The sequence below is a fragment of the Varanus komodoensis genome, unplaced genomic scaffold, assembly GCF_004798865.1.
Source record: "Varanus komodoensis strain SLA01 unplaced genomic scaffold, ASM479886v1 scaffold9, whole genome shotgun sequence".
NCBI lineage: Eukaryota > Metazoa > Chordata > Lepidosauria > Squamata > Varanidae > Varanus > Varanus komodoensis.
The window spans coordinates 23,557,267-23,579,845 of NW_025336598.1; the positions used below are offsets into that span (position 1 = coordinate 23,557,267).

At 38.7% G+C, this 22,579-nt stretch overlaps 1 protein-coding gene across 1 annotated transcript in view; it reads right to left on the bottom strand.

Annotated features, from left to right (window-relative positions):
• The window catches only part of SCFD2 (sec1 family domain containing 2), a 179,999-nt gene that overhangs the window by 103,594 nt on the left and 53,826 nt on the right, over window positions 1-22,579 (bottom strand). The window contains exon 5 of the mRNA XM_044417834.1: window positions 4,256-4,505. Coding sequence (XP_044273769.1) covers window positions 4,256-4,505 — 250 coding nt within the window. The remainder of the gene's footprint in view (window positions 1-4,255; window positions 4,506-22,579) is intronic.

Consider the following 22,579-nt stretch of genomic DNA (forward strand, 5'->3'; position numbering starts at 1 on the left):
AATTAAGTTCACAGTACAAGGCATCACTGTATTTGTATAGCTCTTGGCAATGTCATCTTAAGGTAAAGCCATGAGCTACTGATTTTTACCTAGAACAAATGATATTAAACTGTTAACTAAAGAAGGAGTACAGTTTAAAGCTAGTGGATGAGACTTCATTTTTATACTTAGTACCAAAGCAGCCTGTATAACTTTGAAAAAGGTTAAATCCACCAATTGATTCCCTCTGCCCTGAAGACAACACTGAGCCACTGCATCAAACACAAGATCACCAAGGTCAGCTCAGCACCCCATTCAACGTAGTGTCCTGGGCAAATGCTTAATTAGATAACCACTAAGGCTGTCACTCATGCTTGAAATCTGAATTCCAAAGTCTGGAAGCAAGTGACAACAAATTGAGCTACACAATCTCTCTTAGCAGCCCCTGGGCTTTTGAACTGCTTTCTTTCCAGTGTGGACCAGTTCAATGCCAGGGGGACTTCAAAAGGAAATAAACCACACTCTGTGCTCATGCATGTCATTCAGGCCGTATGTCAGTTTCTGCTGTGCCAATCATAACACTCTAAGGCTTACTCTCAGCCTAAATGCAATATTTGCTTCCAGGACCCAGCCATATAAGGAGTGCAAGCAGTCTTCTGCTGGCACAGTGTGAATTCCTACAGCTCCAGGTTGATCACAGAACCCATGTCAAATAATTTTGATAAACTGAGGGTGGAGGTAGAATGGACTTGATGTATCTCCAAGAGTATTCCACAATCATATGGAAGAATTATGACCTCAGAAGAAAGAATCAATCAGCTTCTCCGTGCCCTGTGCCCCACAGATGCTTTGAACTACAAAACTCACCATTATACAACATTTTCTGAACAGAGCAATACATGAAGATTTCTTGGTTATGCATATTTCCCTGCCTAGAAACAAAATGCGCAAATTTACTAGAGAGGTTTTTAAAAAAGACCTTTTCTTTTGACAGCTGTCAAAACAAAATGTTCAAGAAAATAAAGTGGGATGTAGATATCCCCCTTCCAGAATATGCAGAGGCTTGCAATAGTTAGAAAAGCTGAAGGGGACTAAGAAAGCACGGGGAGTACTAAAAAACTAGAGGAAAACACCCAAAAGGAAGAGTCATACCTGCTACTTCCTTTTGTGGAAAAAGTCCTTTGCTGCTTTGCTTTTCAACTGATGGCTTAGCACTTAACAGCTGTCAAATATGCGCAAAATAACCTAAATATAGCCTCCTTGGTCAATGTTCACAGATGTTTGTGCTTTGACAGCAGACATTTAGCAGAATATTTGTCAGGCAAGATTCCAAATTTTGGGCAGCTATAGGCGTGTACACACACATCTGCAAAGGGCTGATTTTAAAAAAATCAGATAAAACTTTGCACATTTGGTCAAGGAACCAAAATGCTAATCCCAAATGCAGCTTGAGTATCTATTACAGTAGAGGCTTTGGCAAGCTCTCCAAAGTGACAACGGGTGTTTTTTTGTTTGTTTTTTGCCGCTCTTGCCAAGCAGCTTGCTTGTCACTTCCTGCAAACTCTGATGGAAGAAATCTTCTGGGTTTAGTTGACACACCAACCCATTGTGGCATCAGCAACCCTTACAACAAGCTATGAGTTGTCAGAGTTGCTTGTTGCTCCAAAAGTAAGCCACCCTGGAGGAAATAGTCTGGGTTCTAATGACTTGGCAACCCACCATGGTTAGTAACACATAATGGATTGCCATATCATGAGAACCAAGTCTTTAAATCAAGTGAGATGCATGTTAATTGCATCTATAGGTTATTACTCAATTTCTTTACACAAGTAATCTCAAGAACTACAAAATCCAGTGATGAAGTATTCATGTTGCTCCCCTTTTAAGTAGTTAATATATTATTTCATTAAAATATTCAATGTACATTTTAGAGATGTTTCTATTTTCAGTGTCAAAGAGGACAGATCCTGAAATTTTCAAATTTCTAACATGCCTTTTTAATTAATGTTGACTTTCCAAAGTCAACATAAAATTCATCAATGATAAAATATTGTTTTAATGGATATATGTAGCCACTTTTTAACAAACAAGCTGTAAGATTAATCAGGTTTAGTAATAATTTTCAGTGTATGCTCTGGTGTATATCTGATATAAAGTAATCCACACAAAATACTTGGGTTGGATCCAACCACAACACATGGTCATCTGCTTGAAGAACAGAGCTTTTTAAAAAATTTGTCTTTTTCCTCCTACTGTAGCACTCCAGAAAGGACCATCCAGAATAATATGGGATGTGCAGGGACTAGTCCAGGAATAGCAGTTGGAGAAACTTGGGAGACAGAACTGCCTTCTGTTCATGCAAGAATGTCTGTAAATCCCAAAACCTGAGTTTATGAACATAATCCACATCTATCTATGCATCCTTTAAGACACAGTTCTACACACAGTATTTCCTTATGGGGAGGGCACACAGTTATGTGATGTGCCCACCAGTATCATGTTAAGCCTGTGGCATTCAAACTGTGCTGCCCAGAAACCCAGGAGCATCATTCAGGGGTTTTGCTCCTATGATTGGAGTGAAATCTTCATTCCTTTGTTTCATTTAAAAGAGAGAAGTCTGTCACAAGGTAAGGTCTTCATTTTAACCCAGAGCCTTTACACACATACCTCTAAAGGCAAATTAACTCTTTTTAAAGCCAAAATAGTTTCATTCAAGTGGATTCAGACTGACAGGACTAACAATCTCACAGGCTTAATAAGGAATAAATAGATGCAGAACCAGAAATGTGATCACAACTGTCATCAATAATACTAAATTTTGATTTTCTTTGTGGCAAAAAACAAGCACATCCAAGACATTGAAATGAAGGATCATTTTTCTTATTAGTGATGTTAGTTAGTTATTAGTTAGTGATGTTGTACTAAAATGTAGTATGTATTCAGTAAATTTAGTATTATTTAGTTACTAAGTAATAAGTGGGTTCTTTAATGCATTTATAAATACTTTCCAGTTGTACAGTATGAAATGCATGATTGCAACATTAATTGTATCATTTTGTTAAAATAAAATGTATTACATGAAACTTATTAATGGGTTCTGCACTGGTTTATCATATTGAAAAGGGTTCCTCAGGTATCTCAAGTTTGAAGATTACTGTTCTAAAACAGTGACATTTCTGAAACTGACCTAAATAAGCCTTTGGAAATTGTGTAATCTGGAAACAAAGTGTTTCATTCCAAACAGAGATGATTACTCTGCACAAAAGAACTGACAAACAAAAGTTCAAGTTCATAACCTATCTGCTTTGTCCAGACTTGCTCCAAGAAATGTGGATAGTCAGAATACTGAAATAATATCATTGTGATGCTGCAAAAATATTATTTTTCCAGTTCTGAAATATTTTCTGTCTTTTATTTCTACAAAACTGTAGTTATGTCTAGTGCTACACAGTTAGCATTGTCTGTAATGGCACATTCAGTGGGCCAAATTTCTGCCTCCTCTCACCAATGTAATGACTGTTCAACTGCTGTTCACTGTCTGGGAAGAAGCTGCTTTGGCATGATTAATTTTTTGTATTGCATTATTTTGATCCTGGCAAAATTATCTCAGCCAACAGGGATCTGCTTAACAGATGTGGAGTTGTCCCAGTGACATGTAGCTAACCAGATCTGGTTTCTAGACTTCATCACAGAGCCAGTTCGGAGTGAGGCTACTGCTAGTTACCCTCATTACAAACACATAATCACTTTTGCCTGTTTTCAGTCATTCTGAAGAATTAATAGAAAGAGTGGGGTGGGAGAAGCCATTGTCCAATCAATGAATGCGTTGCCAAAAAAATAACTACATCTTCAGCACTAGTTAACCAGGGAATGTCTGTTCCACATCCCTCTCTCCTATTGCCTGTCACAGAAAAGAACACTGCACACCGTTTGTTCATCAGATCAGTACCCCACTCATCTTAGAAACCAAAGTAGAACTACAAACTACTGGGGCTGCAATCCTAAACAAGGAGCAAGTCCCCATGAACTCGATGGGGACTTACTTTAGAGCAGACATGGACAGGATTGCACTGAGTCTTACTGTGCAATTTGGTGCATATCTATCAGAACAAAGTCCTATACAGTCCAGCAGATCTGTATAGCACATAACTTGTCATAAATGGATTTCTTCCTTTTCATTGCATGTGCTTGCATTCAGTAACTAGAAGGACTGAAATCCTGAATGATGAATTCTTTGACAAGAATAATATCTTAACAGAATAATGCAAATCCTTACCTGTGATTTTCTGCAGTAAGATAGGCAGCTCAGGTTCATCACAAATAGTTTGGACAAGGGCTTCCTTCACTTCTCCTTCAGCTTCATCTAACTCTTTCCCAGGTTTGATTTCTCCAACTATGGAGTAAATATATACCAGCAATACAAGGAGGTCTTCAACAGTATAATCATTGTATGTCCTGTTCTTATGAGACTTGATGATAGGCAGCAATTGTTTCAGGACACTAGGTAATGCCGACTCCCCAATATTCTGAAAAGAGAAGAAAAAGGAAAATCCCTTATTTTCAAATTATAAAATAAAATATCATACCAAACAAGTTGCAAACTATCCAGGACAAGATGTTGAACATTTTCAGAAGATTTGGGGAGGTAAAAATTCAAATCCCAGGCACTAAATGGGCTTGGGACCAGACTTGCAGAACGACTGCATTCTCCTATATGAGCCTACCCAGGTTTTAAGAACTTATGGGTCCTTTCTTTTGGTCCAGCAGTAATAAGAGGCATGTTTGGTATGGACAGTCTCAATGGCTGCTTCCAGGCTCTGGAATTCCCTACTAAAGAAGGGCAGCTGGCTCCTTCTCTGTCGTCTTCCTGTTTTTAAACAGTGATTTGCTATTAGCTGCCCTGGGTGCCAATTTTTATGGTGGAGAGCGGCAACGAGTAGAAAAGCAGGATATAAAACCGATAAATAAATATCCATCTTCAGTCTCTTGTTATCATCACTTTCCCTGACTGTTTTGTGGAGTGATTTCATTAGACAGTTGTTTGTATATTTCAGGAACAGGAGGCAAAGATAACATAGGCTAAAACTTTTTGACATCTCACACTTAATTTTGCCTGGGTATAATATATTTCCTAGGTATAATATAAAGCTTTGAGTTATAAAGTCAGCTAGATATACTATTTTGTCAAAATAGTGGCCATTTTAAGTCTCTTTTTATCACGATTGGAAAAAATTAATCTTGAAGGTGGTAAATATGCTTTTAAAAATGACACAGGCAACAGACCCTAAGAGTACCACCATTTTCTTTAAAAGCATATGCGATTTTCTCCCTCTACAAAGCAATAGCACTAGAGAAAAAAATCATTGGAAGTTAAGTCTGATGATCCTCACAATGTTGAGGAGTTGTTTCAGGGGAAATTTCCTTTTCACTGAAAACTTGTGCTTGGATCTGAACTTTGTGGCAAAAGTTGGATCAATCCAACAACTGCTGCAGGAAGGAAATACTTGCATAATTAATATGGCTGGTTTGAGCTTCCAGTCTGCTTGTTTAAGAGCTAATATTTATATTTACAATAAATATTAAATATTCATTATTAAGAAACTGGGAATAGCAATGTTTTAATGGCCTAAGAAGGAAATGATAGAAAGAAATTGTTGCAAGCGCTTAGTCCTTGCACCTGAATATTCTTGGTTGCAGGTTAAAAGGGAGAATTGCCCCAGGCACAGCTATTGAGCATGGCATATTTCTATTCCACATAAAACACACCTGAGGAATCAGCAGGGTCATCTAACCCATCCCATAGTGTAGCATAGAAGAACCCTATACTTAAACATATTTTTAAATGCTTAGTACCAACACAGCCCCTCAGTGCTTGTTTATCCCTTCACATGCCAGAGCTTGTGCTTGGTTTAGGAACAAGTCAGGAAACCAGAGCTGAATGGCACGCTAAACAAACCCTATTCTGTACTATTACTGTGACACTGCTGCTCTAGCTCACTTTTTCCCCTTGTGAAGAAGCCAGGGTCAAGTACATAATACTTCACTCCATTGTAGCCTCACCACAACCACCTTGTGAGTTGGGAGAGGGTGACTGACTGGCTCTCAACTTTTCAGTCTGGAGAAAAGAGGCTCAGAGGGTATCTTATAGTGACATATAGGTAATTGAAGAGGTGTCACATGGTAGAGGGTTGTGACTGTTCTCCCCTGAGGTGGAGGAAAGGATGCAGTCCAATGGGGAAAAGCCCAAGGAACTGGGTTTCAGGCTGGACGTCAGGAAGTACTTCCTGATAATTAGGACCCCTAGGATATGGAATGGGCTTCCATGGGAGGTGGGGGAGGGGCATCAGTGAGATGTTGAAAGAAAGATGTCGGGTATTACATGAGTGGACCAGCTGGAGCCGGGGGTCAGACCAGTTGGCCCAGGAGGCCCCTTCTGACTTTCTGTGTTTCTATAATTCATGGCTGAGTGGAGACTAGAACCTAGAATCATAGAATAGCAGAGTTGGAAGGGGCCAGAAGGCCATCAGGTCCAACCTCTGCTATCGCAAGTCCCCAGTCAAACAATCTAACCACCATATGACACTCAATCTAACATGTGGCATATTAATGTTTTTGACCTTATTCATATTGGATATGCATGATAATAGACCATCATAATAGATATGATTGGATTCTTTTATCATAATAGATATGATGAATTAATAGATACAATTGGATTCTTTTATCATATTAGATATGATGAAAGAACAAAAACAAAGGTTTCTTAGGTTTGGTAACTAGGAGACTGAAGGTAGTCATAGTACTGGAAAATAATAGTTTTATAAAAAGTATAAGTATACAATACACTTTGACCATGGATCAGAGTTTTCATGTATCTTACGGTACAATCCTACAGATCTCAACTGAAAGAAGTAAATCCTAGTGAGTTCACTGAGACACACCCTAATACATGTGTATAAGGCTGCAGCCTATCATACAGCCCTTTTTTCTTAACTGAGTTGCTTTTGATCTATAAGAATAAGCACATGAAATCCCTCAGAAATACCCATGGACAAAATGAATTGGGTATTCATTTCTGCTTTCTACCTCCAGTTTGAAATACATTTCTGCTTTCTACCTCCAGTTTGAGGCCTGTCTCTTCCTGGTAGCAGTACTAGTTGTTGCTTTTTCCTCCTTTCAAAACATAAATGTCCAAAGTGTGTGTGCGTGCACACGCATACACATGTATGTATATGCATTTGTGTGTTTTATCTAAATAAATCAGCTGGGCTGTAGTTCAAATGAAAAAATGGTACAAGCCATTTCCTTCAGAGCACAGGAAAACACCACGGAGAGCTAGAAAATTCACCACAAACAAAACCCTCTAGCAGTGTGTCATTAACTAGCCACCTCTAATGATTTAGGAGCTCTCAGTGCTGTTACAAATCAATCAATTACACTGATTGAACAGCCCTTAAAACACAAGTTTAAAAAATGTAACTACCCGTGACCCAAATTTCCTGCTGGTTATGTTGGCCTCAGGTTAGCCTTGTTTGTCTATCATCAAGGGGGCCAATAAAAATAATAAAAAGAAGGTCAGTTCTGAGTTCTGCAAACCCTTCATAAAAGCAGTCACACTACTCAGGAAGGCTCCAACCAAGACGACACCCAGCACTTTGTCTCCATTTATGACACTTGGCCATTTTAACATTATGCTAAACTCATATGAACAGTTTCTGTTATTGCTAACTTGTTTTGCATTCAGTCAGAGCTAACAAATAATCTAGCATCCCCAAAGGAGAAGCAGCGCTGTCAATTTGCTCAGTTAGACAGATTACAGTTTGGCAGGCTGGAGGATATAAGAGAAGGAATACATAGTTTCCATAATAAGAAAGCAGTATTATTTTGCAAACATTGCGCTTAAATCTAAACTCACATTCTACAGCACTCAGGGGAAAGCCATACTGCAATCATTGGAAAAGAAGTCTTTTGTACAGAACTGTATAATATTAGAAAGAGTGCATGCTAAAATACATGCAAAATAATTTTGTATGTCCTGTTGAGCTTACCAAATTTCAGCGGTTACGTGGTAAGAAGAGTGTCCTTGGTTTCATTTGTATAGAAAAGAAAATAGTTTTCAAAGCTGAATGAAAGGGGGAAAGATTCCATACTTTAATACTGGCATCTCTTGGCGTGGGGGGGGGGGGGGAGTTGTAATGCTTGGCAATACCTGAACATAAATGTTCTATAATTGTGGCGCTAACATTATTAAAGAACATGAAGCAGTTGGTATATGTAGTAGTACAAAGCTTCTGGAAAATGGTACAAAGAATAAAGTTGTCCTTGAGGAGTTGGCCAGCCTACGTCTGAAACAATATGAATATGAAACAATATGCCTTCCTAACCCTCCAGAAGACTTGGAACAGACAAACCAAACAGGTGGCAACAAGAAGGCACAGAAATGGAGCTCTCCATCTCTCCACCATGAGTCCTAACAATTACTAACATTTTTTGCAAGCAAATAACTTTTCTGATCTTATTGCTAAGGTTGCTCTAGCCACAACTTTGAACTAGTTTGGCACCTTCCTTAACAAGTCACTAGTAACCACCTGGTACAACAGCAAAACAAAATCCAAAGTGCATCCTTCCCCTGCCCTGAAACAAATTGAGGAGTTCTGGTTGAACTACAAGATGTCCTCACACCTTTCACAAATCATATAAAAATTCTTCTAAGAAAACATGGTTGCACTATGATAACTTCATATAACTTAAGCCATGTTTAAGTTATAACATAGAAGATGCTTTCCTCAGCACCTAGGGAGCAACCCAGCCTAACAATACAAGGACTCTTCAACCAATTTTGGTTTGAAAATATTTCAAGCAGTCTCCTAGCATATCATGAATGGAAATGCCACATAATTACAAAGGCAGAAATCAAGCTATTAATTAATATGTCTATGTCCCCTAAACAAAAAACTTCAGTATAAAATCAAATGAGAACATATTGGCAGAGGGTAACATGGAAAGGACAACTTGCAGTTGCACACCTCTTACATTTAGAGTATAGGTGATTATGTAAATTTAATAGGCAAATGTGGATATAATCAGGTTTATTTCCTAGTCCTTGTTCAGTTATAAACTAAACAAGCACACAACTCCAAACTCACTTCCAAACTAAACTTGATATATTCCAAAGGGGAAAGTCTGTCTATCAATCAATTCATCCATCTTAAAATGGTGTCAAAGCATCCATCAGTTAAGTAGACTCAGCAAGAACATAATCACATTAGGTTTAATACTTATTCCTCTGGTTATTTTTTGCAGAAAACAGTGTTACACAAAAAATTCATTGCAGCCCCTTTCCATCCTCCTAAGAATCCCTCCCCTTCTGAGTGGCAATTTCCTGCCTTCATTAAACTTTCAGCCTCTTGATTGCTCTGGTTTCTTCTCAGTGGAACCTGTCAGATTCTGTTGTTGATTTTATTGCACCGTAAATGGAAGGCTTAAACACAAATGACCCTACACTAATAACAAATTAAATATCTATAATTGCCAGATGCCAGATCTTCACACACATAGAATTCACCTAATTTCTCAAGTTAGGCTATTGGGTAACATATTATTACATTTGTAACCAAACAAAAAATAATAAATTTACAGTTATTTTGCTAGCATGCATTGATTGGCTGTGGGCCAACAGGAATAAAATGTTGAAATATTTTTACAGCACCTTCAAAAAGATATAAAACAAGTGTGTATTTTATAACATTATTTTTTAAAAATACCCAATAGTTGCAAAAGGGCAGCATTTTAGTCCCCTCCTCTGCAAAACCAGTGTAGACCTCAGTCAGGAAGTTGTTAATGGTTCTCAACCTGCAAATCTTTATTACAGTTGCTTGAAGAATAGACACAGGATGACCATGAATTAGTCCAAGAGAAAGGCACATGGCAGAAGTATCTGTATTATTGGAAAGTTATTGAATTGCAAAGGCCCTGTGCTTCATGCAGTCTTCTCAGAAGGACCCAGGCCCAAACCACCATCAGCAAAACTAGATTTTAGCCAAATGAGGTTCCTGCAACCACCTTGGGTCTAAAAGGGGGTTTTAGCCTTGCTGAAAAACACTAACTTCTGCTATTAAGTTTTATTCAGACACTCTCTGGTTTACCACTTGCCCCCTATAGTCTGACTAAGCATTTAGTATTGCTTAAAGATGTGAAGGGCAGCAACAAATTGTGTGTCAGGAAGGGGGAGGAAGATATTTTAACCCCCTCTCCCCAATTTTTGGAAAATTGGAAAAATAATAAACACCCTCCCTCCTAATTTTTACATTTTTCTTCCAAGTCTTTACATCTCTAGTAAAACTGCATCATGGATCCATAGAATTGTTTCCTCAAAGACAAACATTTTATTGGGAATCTCCCCTCTTGTTGCATTTTTATACCATTTCTTTTTCATTTTATGCTATGCATTTTATTGCTAGCTGTCCTGATAATTACACATGGAAAGGCAGGATATAAGTTTAGCTAATAAAGAAAACAAACAAACAAACAAACAAACAAACAAACAGCATGGACATAAAAATATTTACATCTGATTAAGAAACCTTGGCCCAAGAGGAAGTTGAGGGACAGACATGGTGCTAGCAAATACCATGTGCAAATGCTGTATCAGTAAAGGACTGCAATAATGTCTTTACCTTATATTTATATATGTATTAACACATATGTGTGATCTCTATTAGAAAGTAAGCATTGTGTACAGGTTCTATCACATACTGTCCATGCAATAATAGTAATAGTAATAATAATAATAATAATAATACAGTCAGGTGCTCTGGAAGGTAAAAAATAAACTTTGGCTTTATTAGAACAGCTCTCAGAAACACACGTGTCAGACTACAAGTGTCATGAGGCAAGATTCATCTTTAGAACAGTCACTAGTCAAAGACCATTTTCCTTGTAATTTTCTTTATGACTTCCAAGTATAAACCACCCAGAATGCATCTCTGAGCATGCACAGAGTGGTTTCTTGATTCCAATCTAGTGTTTACCTCCAGAAACTCTCCTTATGAGCATTCCTGGACCAATCCCCTTGGGAAGGGCCCTCTGAAGGCAAGCAGGCCTCCTCATTGCACAGTACCCATTCAATTGGGCCTCCCGTCTCTGCTGATGCCTCACCACAGGATTTATAATGGGGGGGGGCTGGTATGTGTCTGAGAATTCCTCTTCTGCAGAGACCCCTCCCACTGGGCATTCCCAGGAACTGCCTGGCTCGGAGAAGTGCCTCATCTTGAGATAATCATCTCCTCCTCCTGCATCTCAGAATCTTGAGCTAGCCCATCCTCCTCAATCTCACAGAAATATGTTTCCCTTTCCAATTCCAATCATCTGGAATGCAGCCAGCAGTCCATGGGAACATTTACTCAAGACTGCCACCCTTCTTACTTCCAACAGAAGAAAGTCTCAAGTCAGCACCCATTTGAGTTTGCCAGAAATTGATACATGTCCATTGAGAAAGCATAACAGGAAAGCACAACTAAGCATGCAGTAATTTTCCAAGTTATACATTCTACTGCACTGTTTATCACCAACAAACCTTGCCACTAATGTAAACATTTTACACTTACAAAAAAAAGTGAGGAAAAAAATTCAGTAAGAGTAGAGGTCACAAGTACACAGTGAAGACAATGCTTCTTGTCTGTTTTCTGCCTCCTCTAAGCTGTTAGAAAGTTCATGCCAGTCTGACTTAATGCCTGATTCCTGACAATACTCACAGATTTCCAATATTTGATCTTATCAGTGAAATGCCTTCATTTTGAGCTATTATAGTACAACCAGGCTCAACAGCTACAGGGACAGCCTTGATGAATTGATGCCAGTCATACAGCTGCAAGATTCATTACAGAAGGAGAAAGAGCCCTTCAAGCCTCATCTTGAAAATCAAAACTGTTTGATGAGCAACGTATCAAATCACTGTGAAGTTTAACATCCAGAACATACATGTTAAATGAAAAAAGAATAAAATGCAGCATAACTATCAAAATATTCTGTGCTAAGATAGCACAGTGGTGTTTGATAAATCATGCTTCAGTATTCTTGATAGGAAGCTAACTGATATTATTCCCATATTACTGATGGAAAGCTGATGTTGCAAGACAGGGGCATCCCTGTCTGCTATGCAGGTTGCATAAAGGAGATGACATGTGAACTAAAGACTTCTTTAAAGTTCAGCGCTCACATTCTCAACTTATCTCAAAGTTGAGATTTGACAATCAAGTTATTCAAGATATTTCAATATATCATCACAGGATCAACACACAAACACACACACATATTTCCTAATAATAATTGAGAAGAAAGAAACACACATACAGAGACAGAGAGAGAGTGATCACAGTGATTTACTTTTTAAAGATTACAAATGAAATATGTATGAAGTAATTACTGCAGGACAAAGGTGCTGCCTCTGTACTCTGCCTTCTCTGCATCTAATTCTGCAACAGTAACAAAATTAGCAATAAGGGGTCTGTTATCCCATGCAGAAAATGTACAGTATATCAATTAGCCAGGAGCACTGAAAAAGATTATTGTGCAAATACTGGTGCACAAGAGCACATACTGTCCATTTTATTTACATTGAAAAAATTCTTAAGAGAGATTTCGATAAAGACTTGCCTCCCTACTTGCAGCCTGCATTTGTAATGTTTATGTAAGTGAGGGATATAAATCTTTTTCAAATGAACCCCACTGTTCTTGAACCAGACTGCTTGTTATAAACTGCCTGTTTCCGTTTTGCCTGCTTAAGCAAGCAATGCAGAGCCTTGCCCTGGACATACTGGAACTAATTTAATGTGTTCCAGGTTTGATCCCCACTCCCTCATCCCAGCTTTTACGGGTAAATTTTACACAGTGGATTACTGCTGACTTTAACAATGATTCATGTGATAAGTGGGGTTTGATTTGTTTTGCCAGTGCAGAAAAGGTGCCCTGCCAACAAAAATGCCACCAACGGTTGCTGGAAATACAACCATCCCAATTCCAAATAAAGGGCACAAAAACACAATGAACCCCACTCTCTCACACAAAAAACTACTCCTAAAGCCTTAAACAGGCTAAGTCTTATTGTCTTGGTAAAAAATGGGAGAGAAGATCTTAGCAGACAGCTTTATTTGACCTGGAAACAAGCCAGCAACATTCCGTTAAACTGTTTTTTGTACAAAAGCACTCATGTTTACTGTTCCAAACACAAAACCACCACAGGAGAGAACAGACCAAATTACAATTCTTTGTATGGGCTGAGATACTTCTGCTTATTGTTTCAACAGTGATTTTCTGAAAATTACAATCCAAAAACACTTAAATACACACATTTGAGTATTACAGAAGTACATTTAAGTAATGCAAGACATTTTAAGAATGCCATAGTGAGGTCAGCATTGTTGCCAGCAATTTTTAACCTTTTCTAATTACATATGCATGCTTTCAGTTTTTGTGTGAAATATATGTAGTGGGTGAAAACAATCTGAGTGAACAGAGTAACAGTAGATGGCAGTATTGTACTGTAACTCACTTGACAAACTGTGTTAAACATAGGAAAGACTTACTATTTCAGTCTTGCCATCATTAACTTTTAAACACACAAAAATGATGTTAAACTACACTAGATATCTTATTCTTTTTCCTTCAGCTTCATTTATAAGAACCCTGCTGGTTAACACACCATACTGGGTTAACAAATTTATATCTCTCCACCTTTCACTGCACCCCCTTTTGACCCAGCAAAAACACAATTTGGTGACAAAAACTAGAACAAACAACTTCTGATTCCTTAAAGACACAAGGACATTCTATATTTCATATATGAAATAAAAGGTATCTTTTAAGAAATTGAGAGGTGTGTTCTAAAGATTCTGCATAGACAAGTGCGGCAATTTTCTTCCACAGAGTGGAGAGCCTTTTAATGCTTGATAACCCTTGGCGGATGTATTAAGCAAGGAAACAAACTGGCTTAGTAAGAACCACCATCTCAAATGCTTTTCATTCCCTCTGGGGAAGAAAAAAAGGAGAAGAAGAAAAAGCCCTCATTGCCAGGTCTTGACACTAGAATCAGTCTACTGATGAATCTCTATAATAGACAAAGGGCATATGTTCCAGCACAAACAGTAATGCTTAGTCTTCTTCATTCTGTAGGACTAATTGGCTGATGGGATCTTTTTCTCAGTCCCTTGATTTCCCAAAGCTTATGAAGGAAGGAAGGAGGAGAATGAATGATTAATTTGGCAATTAAACCACAAACCTAACCTCATTAATGTTTAGTGAATATAAAAACAGGCTACAAGGACATCAGTTACATAAAAGTGATTAAGGAGAAAATACTTGTTTACCAACAGGAATTTCTGTCTCACTCTGTGTATTTCTTAATTTAATCTAAGCAACTTTCAATTACCATAGTACTTGGAAATGGGAAAATGCCAAGGAAGCTGATCCAGCTGCAATTGTGGGCAATTGGTCACATAATTCCAGGTGCAGACTCACATCCCCATTTGCATTAAGATGCACCCAGCATGTTCAATAAGCATCCTAATGCCTGTTTTTGTGATTTTCTGTTTGTGAGAGTGAGCATCACTAACAAGCACACAAAGCAGCTTCACACACTAATTCTACAATGAAACAAGGTGCCTTTCCTGAGACATCTTTCCACCTATAACACACACCTCCATCCTTTGCAGCATTATTTTGTAAATGGGTTCAGTACTGATGACAAAGGGCTAGATGTGGGAGGAATGTCAGGACAACTCTGTCAAAGCGTCTTCACTCCTACTCAGTTCTATTTAGTTGACCAGTTGAGGCAGAATGTATGAAAAGCAGCTGCCTCTACAGCATTGCCTTCAATGGGATGTTCGTTCGGAAACCCAACCCCATCCATATTCTGCTCCAACCAATCATGTGTAACTACTGGTTGGAGATGAATGACATGTTATACCGTGCTGGCAGGTTAGCAAGGAAGGAACATGGGCCAACTTTCTGGGCAACAGAGATGAATATCTCATTCCCATCCAGAATAAAAGTAATGAGGAACTTATTTGCTGTTAATGATATATCACATGGCAGCATCTGACTGGCTGCACAATGTCAACATCACAGTGTCACGCAATTTATATCTGAGATCATGCACTTTGGACAATCTCTCAAGAAAAAACTAACCCCAAGCAGCAATAACTTTAACATTCCCAATAGGTGAATGCATTAAAGGTAGGGAGGATTTGTAAACATTTGTATGCTTCACCCTGCCCAACCCTTCTTCAGTGATAACTGCATTGTGTGAAATTCAGAACAGCACTATTAGGTGCAATAATATCTCTTGCTGTAACATCTTCCTGCATGAGGATTCTTGTTTATGTTAAGGTCACAGGGAGCAAGAGGGGCAGGTAATGGATCATCTTAGAGATGGTGTAGCACAGACAAAAGCGTCCTTAAAACATATTCCATATTTATTAATTTATTAAATTTGTACCAAGTTTCAACAAATTTGTACCAACAAATTTGTACCTTTCTACCAAGAAAATGGCACTCAAGGCAGCTTACAATCTTAGCATTAAAAACATTTAAGAAATAAAACTTGATTAAAACAATAATAAAGCAAATACATCAAAACACAATTAAAAACACAACAGAATATAGTTATCACTATATCCCAGACTTAAGGCAAAGCTTTGTGCAAGGAATTTGCTACATTTATTTATAGACTTCTACTACATTTTGCTTCATTTCCTGAACCCAGAAATGCACATTGGATCAGCAAGCATGAATCCTTCAAAGTGAACGCCCAGAGGCCAAGTCATTAACAGGAGAGGAAATACAAATGACAGTGATGTAACATATACTGGGCCGCATGAATTCTCCTACATCTCTGCTGACAAACTTTCCATGTCTATTACCCCCTTGAAATTCATACATCTAGACCAGGTTCCAAAGAAATACTTCTGCCATGCCCAAGAGCAGACTCCTGCTCAGAGGACTTTTGGGTCTTCCCACTTAGACAACAGATTCACAGGCCTGTTTCAAAAATGGTTTGATGGGAACAGGGGTGAGGGATGAAGTTCAGAAATGCACTTCCAGATGCCTGTTTAATGTGAGAAGCCAGGGCTGAAATTATTTATATCCTGGGAATAGCTCCAGTGGAAAAATACATGATCACACATTTATAGATATATGATCAGGTATTAATTGTAACATCCAGCATTAAGAACATATATTATATGCTATGTTCCTAGTGAACCATGTTCTACTGTGTGCATGAATCAGAATTAGGGGGAATTGTTACCTAGAAAACAGTTTTGTTCTTGCTGCGGAGTTGCCACCTATAATATATTCAAAAATAATTTAATTGCTACTTACAAGCTACCAATTATTGCTACGTGGATTGTATGCTATATTTCTTCTTTTTGGCACAAATGACTGTGAGGTCATATAGAGGAGATAAATGAAATGCCAACAGGGTGAAATTATTTTCCCTAATACTTAAAATCTTAAAATATCTTGCCACTCAAAGGAGAGACAGAAATGAAAACGAAAACTAGAATGTGGTTTGTTCCACCTGAAGATATGTAACAGGTATCCCTAATGTTAATTGTGTGGAAATATATGTTTCAATATCCTTACATCCCAAATACAAGAACCAAGATGAACTTCTGTGTGTGAACTTTTCAACCTAAGATTTTTACCATAAAAACCTCCTCTACAAGGGCTAATTAAAGGCACATTTCAGTCAATACCTTCGCTTCACTCTGGTTCTCATTTTGGTTTCTTGCTGTGTCAAAAGTCACATTGCAAAAGGGACTTGAAGTTTATTATTAGATGAAGAGAAAGTTCCCACATCTCCTTATGTCTTCAAGTCTAGCCCCAACCAAACATGCTTTAGTTTTTTTTTACTTAGCTTTCTGCTTCTCCAAATAATATTGCACTACCTATCCTCGAGGATAAAACGGAAATATATTTCAGAACTACTTCGTTCCACATAATAAAGAGACGGGGGCAGAATACAGTTTTCATATTTTGCTGCCATTCTTCTGTGAAAATAATTGGGCATCAAATCAAGTAATCAAAACTAGAGTTGAATGAAACATTCTCTGAATAGATGTTCATAAAAGTAACTATTTTAAAAGAGCAACCTACTGTTTACATATGGCTGAAACTGTTTGCCACCCGTGCTTTTGCAACAAAGATGGTGTTTTTCCCTCCATCACTGAATGAGTCTTGTTTATTCCAGAGCACACACAAAGTGTGATGAAATAGAAAAATTATAATGTGTGGACATTGTTTATAGGGAAATCAACTCTTCCAAGCAAAGGTTATGCTTCCTATGTTGCCACAGGGTGAGTCTAACAAAGATTACCAAACATTTGGACACTCTCAACACTATCTTGCAGGAATCCCTGAAAAACACCAATGGAAGGACAGCTCACCTTCAAAGCCGACAAAAATGTTCACAAAAAGGCAGTCCCCTGCTTTGGGCTCAGTTCCTGTTCAAAATGGGTAGCATTCACAATTTTTTTATTTTGAACACTTTTATGCTGCCCTTTATCAGATTTCTGAATAGTATCCAATATGAATTATATATGAAAACAGGAACACAAGAAAAATTTAAACAGATTGAAACAAATACAGTTGAAATAAGTAAAATCTATTAAAATGTTGGTTAAATAAAGATATGTTCATACAACATTTGAATTTAATAGGAAGGGCAAAACACATTGTAATTTATGAGGAAAGCCAGGGTTTCCTCCCATAGGGTTTCCTTGCAGAAAAGCCAGGGTTTCCTCACAGTCCCAAGGTGCACCTGCAGGTGAGATTTAGCAAACTGCAGGGGGCGGGGGGTTAAACTATGACACTGCCTGGCAATTTTCTCCTGAACTTTCCCCACCTGTAGTTTTATTTTTTTCCACTAGTAAAACTCTGAAACTTAAAATAAGTGGGGGTGGGGTGGGGATAAATGGCTCTACCACGAGGAGAACTGGCAGGTGTGGGAGAGGTTAAACACTCTTTCCTCCTTCCCATCAAGATGACCTCTGTAAATGCTTCCCAGTCTTATATCCAAAGTTGCTGAGAGAACACATACTTGTGCCCTAAGGAAATGAAGGGGGCAAGTTCTGCATTCTTAAGAGAGGCAGCATGCATGTAGCTGGGATGACATATTTTGCAAGCAGGCTGAACAGATGCGTTCTTCCAGACTGCAGCCTGTGTATTTGGCTTTGCTTGTTGGTACAGTAACAACTTAAGGTGGAGAGGTGCTTGGTTTTTTTAAGATACAGTAAGTTTCAGTAAGCTCTACCTTTTTGTCTTCTTAAAAATATGATTTTTTTTTGCATACTGTTGATATGGTAATATCTGAGGTTGTTGATAATATCTGCATATCTGAGGTTGTTGATATTTCTCCCAGCAATCTTAATTCCAACTGGTGATTCATCTAGGCCTGCCTTTCTCATTATGTGCTCTGCATATAAGTGAAATGGGCAGGGTGACCGTATACAGCCTTGCCGAACTCCTTGCTCAATTTTGAACCAATCAGTGGTTCCGTACTCAATTCTCACTGTTGCTTCTTGACCCGCATATAGGTTTCTCAAGAGACAAATAAGATGGTCAGGTACTCCCATCTCTTTAAGAACTTGCCACAATTTGTTGTGATCCACACAATCAAAGGCTTTAGCATAGTCAATGAAGCAGAAGTGGATGTTTTTCTGGAACTCCCTAGCTTTCTCCATGATCCAGCGTATGTTGGCAATCTCTAGTTCCTCTCCCTCTTTGGAATCCTGCCTGTACTTCTGGTAGTTCTCGGTCCACATACTGCTGGAGCCTAGCTTGTAGGATTTTGAGCATAACTTTGCTAGCATGTGAAATGAGTGCAATGGTGTGGTAGTCTGAAAATTCTTTGGCATTGCCCTTCTTTGGAATTGGAATGTAAACTGACATTTTCCAATCCTGTGGCCACTGTCGAGTTTTCCAAATTTGCTGGCATATTGAGTGTAGCACTTTTACTGCATCTTGTTTTAAGATTTTGAGTAGCTCAGCTGGAATACTGTCACCTCCACTAGCTTTATTGTTGCTCAGACTTCCTAAGGCCCATTTGACTTCACATTCCAGGATGTCTGGCTCGAGGTCGGTGACCACCCCATTGTGGTTATCAGGGATGTTAAGCTCTTTCTTGTATAGTTCCTCTGTGCAATCTTGCCATCTTTTCCCAATCTCTTCTGCCTCTGTCAGTTCCCTGCCATTTTGGTCCTTTATCATGCCCATCTTTGCATGAAATGTTCCCTTCATATCTCCAATTTTCTTGAAGAGATCTCTGGTCCTCCATATTCTATTGTTTTCTTCTATTTCTTTACACTGTTCATTGAAGAAGGCATTCTTATCTCTTCTAGCTATTCACTGGAATTCTGCATTCAATTGGGAGTATCTTTCTCTTTCTCCCTTGCCTTTCGCTTCCCTTCTTTCCTCAGCTATTTGTAAAGCTTCCTCAGACAGCCATTTTGCTTTCTTGCATTTCTTTTTCTTTGGGATGGTTTTAGTTGCTACCTCTTGTACAATGTTGCGAACCTCCGTCCAAAGTTCTTCAGGCATTCTGTCTATCAGATCTAATTCCTTAAATCTATTTGTCACCTCTACTGAATATTCATCAGGGATATGATTTAGGTCATACCTGAGTGGCCTAGTGCTTTTCCCTACTTTCTTCAATTTAAGCCTAAATTTTGCAACGAGAAGCTCATGATCTGAGCCACACTCAGCTCCTGGTCTAGTTTTTACTGACTGTATAGAGCTTCTCCATCTTTGGCTGCCAAGCACATAGTCAATCTGATTTCTGTGTTGACCACCTGGTGATGTCCATGTGTACAGTTGTCTCTTGGGTTGTTGGAAAAGAGTGTTTGCTATGACCATCGTATTTTGACAAAATTCTGCCAGCCTGTGCCTTGCTTCATTTTGTACTCCAAGGCCAAACTTGCCTGTTATTCCAGTTATCTTTTGGGTTCCTATTTTAGCATTCCAATCCCCCATGATGATAAGGACACCATTTTTGGGTGTTAATTCTAGAAGGTGTTGTAGGCCTTCATAGAATCGCTCAACTTCAGCACCAGCCTCTTCAGCACCAGTGGTTGGGGCATAGACTTGGACTACTGTGATGTTGAATGGTTTGCCATTTTGGAGATTGTATCCCAGTACTGCTTTTCCTACTCTTTTATTGACTATGACGGCTACTCCATTTCTTCTGAGGGATTCTTGCCCACAGTAGTATACCTGATGGTCATCTGAATTAAATTCACCCATTCCTGTCCATTTTAGTTCACTGATTCCTAAGATGTCGATGTTCAGTCTTGTCATCTCTTGTTTGACCACATCCAGCTTGCCTTGATTCATGGATCTTACATTCCAGGTTCCTATGGAGTATAGATCTTTACAGCATCGGACTCTCCTTTCACCACCAGATATATCTGCAACTGAGTGTCCTTTCGGCTTTGACCCAGTCACTTCATTCTTTCTGGCGCTACTAGTACTAGCCCTCCACTCTTCCCCAGTAGCATATTGGACACCTTCCGACCTGAGGGGCTCATCTTTCGGCATCATATCTTTTTGCTTTTTGGTACTGTCCATGGGGTTTTCATGGCAAAGATACTGGAGTGGGTTGCCATTTCCTTCTCCAGTGGATCACGTTTTGTCAGAGCTCTCTGCTATGACCTGTTTGTCTTGGGTGGCCCTGCACGGCATCGCTCACAGCTTCATTGAGCTACGCAAGCCCCTTCGCCACGACAAGGCAGTGATCCATGAAGGAGGGGTTAATATTGGTTTTGTTCAAAACAGCAGCACCCTGCCCATCTTTCCAAGCAGCATGACAAACTGCTTTTGAATGTGGAATTTCAGTTTCAAGAGCAGCCTGCAGCACAGCATGGGGCCAGTTGTTGAAAGAAAAAGTCAAAAGTTTCACTGAATGCCTGCAAGCCCTTGGTCATGCCTAAAGTAATTCTTTGGATCATGGCCAATGCATTTGGTATTGGGGTATTAATTTAACTGATTTCTATCCATATGATGAAATGAAATGCAGTTGAAATTGCTTCACAAATACAAAAATGGCTACCGAGATTTATTTTCAAGGAACAATCAGCCAACACCAACTTATTTATAAAAATCTGGAATTAGGAACAAGCAGTGAACTGGTTGGTTTTGTCAAAGACACAGAATTATTTAGGGTAGTCAAACAAAAAATGATTGTGAGGAGCTCCAAATTATCTCTCTGTACTGGGAGAATGGGTATTAAAGTGGGTCAATGTAAGCAAGTGCAAAATGATACACATTGAGGCCCCTCTTCAGAACCCCAAGCTCAAATTCAAGCTGAGGGATCTGACCTAGCAGTGTCTGACCAGGAAAGCAATTTTTGGGTTGTGGCGATCAGTTCCATTAAAATGTCAACCCAATGTTCAGCAGCTATGAAAAAAGTAAAATTCTGTGCTGGAAATAATTTGGAAAAGGATTGAAAATAAAACTGCCTTTAGGTCATGCTACCATTACACAAATCAAGCAACTACACTCAGAATACTGTGCACAGTTGTAGATACTGCCCCTAAAAAGGATGTTGCTGCACTGAAAAGGGTATAGCAAAGGGCAATTAAAATGATCAAGGGGTTGGAACAACTCCTCTATGAGGAGCTGGCATTGCTTAGCTTACAAAAAAAAGGCAAGTAAGGTAAGGCATGACAGAGATGTACAAAATTATATATGATATGCAGAAAGTGGATAACAAGACATTTGTCTCCCTCTCTCACACAACTGGATCATTCCATGAAGTACCTAGTGGGCAGATAAAAGAGGGAAATGTATTTCTTCAAACACCATCTAGAAAAACTATTGAATAAAGTTCCACAAATATGTAGTGATGGCAACCAGTATGAATGCTTCAAGTTAGCAGAGTATGGTTAGCTGGAGCGCTTGGGCAGGAACATGCTGTTGCACTCATGCGCTGCTTGTGAATTTCCTGTGGGCATCTGATCTGTCACTGTATGAACAGAATGCTGGACTTGATAGAACTTTGGTATGTTCTTATGAAATACAAAACACATGAAGAAAGTCATTTCAAGGCCATCATTCCCAATTATGTGAAACATGTTCCTGCTATGTTTGGAAGTTTTGCCCTTTCAAAACATTCCATGAAGTAGAAGGGCATTAAGTGCATACTTTCAAGCACAAGAATGTAACTTAAAAAAAAATTCTCTAGATCTTCTCCAGATGTGACACTCATGCAAAATTTCCTTATAAAACAATGATGCACCTCTAAAGTTGATACTAATAATTAAAATATGCTTTACAAATATGCACCAAATTGAACTAACCTCTATCTCTGTCTTGAGTCAAACCTAAAAATGCCAGTCTTTCTCTGCCCAAAATGATCCTCCCTGCCTCAGGAAGACACAAGATTATATAAGTACCTATTATACCTATTGAGACTATCCAGTTCTGTCACATCCCAGCTGATAATTTGCCAAAAAGTAATAAAAAGTTATTAGAAAATTGATAGGTTTGCTTCTTCCTGTGCTGTTAATAGTTCACATTCTTAAGAAATCTTTCTTGGAACCAGAAG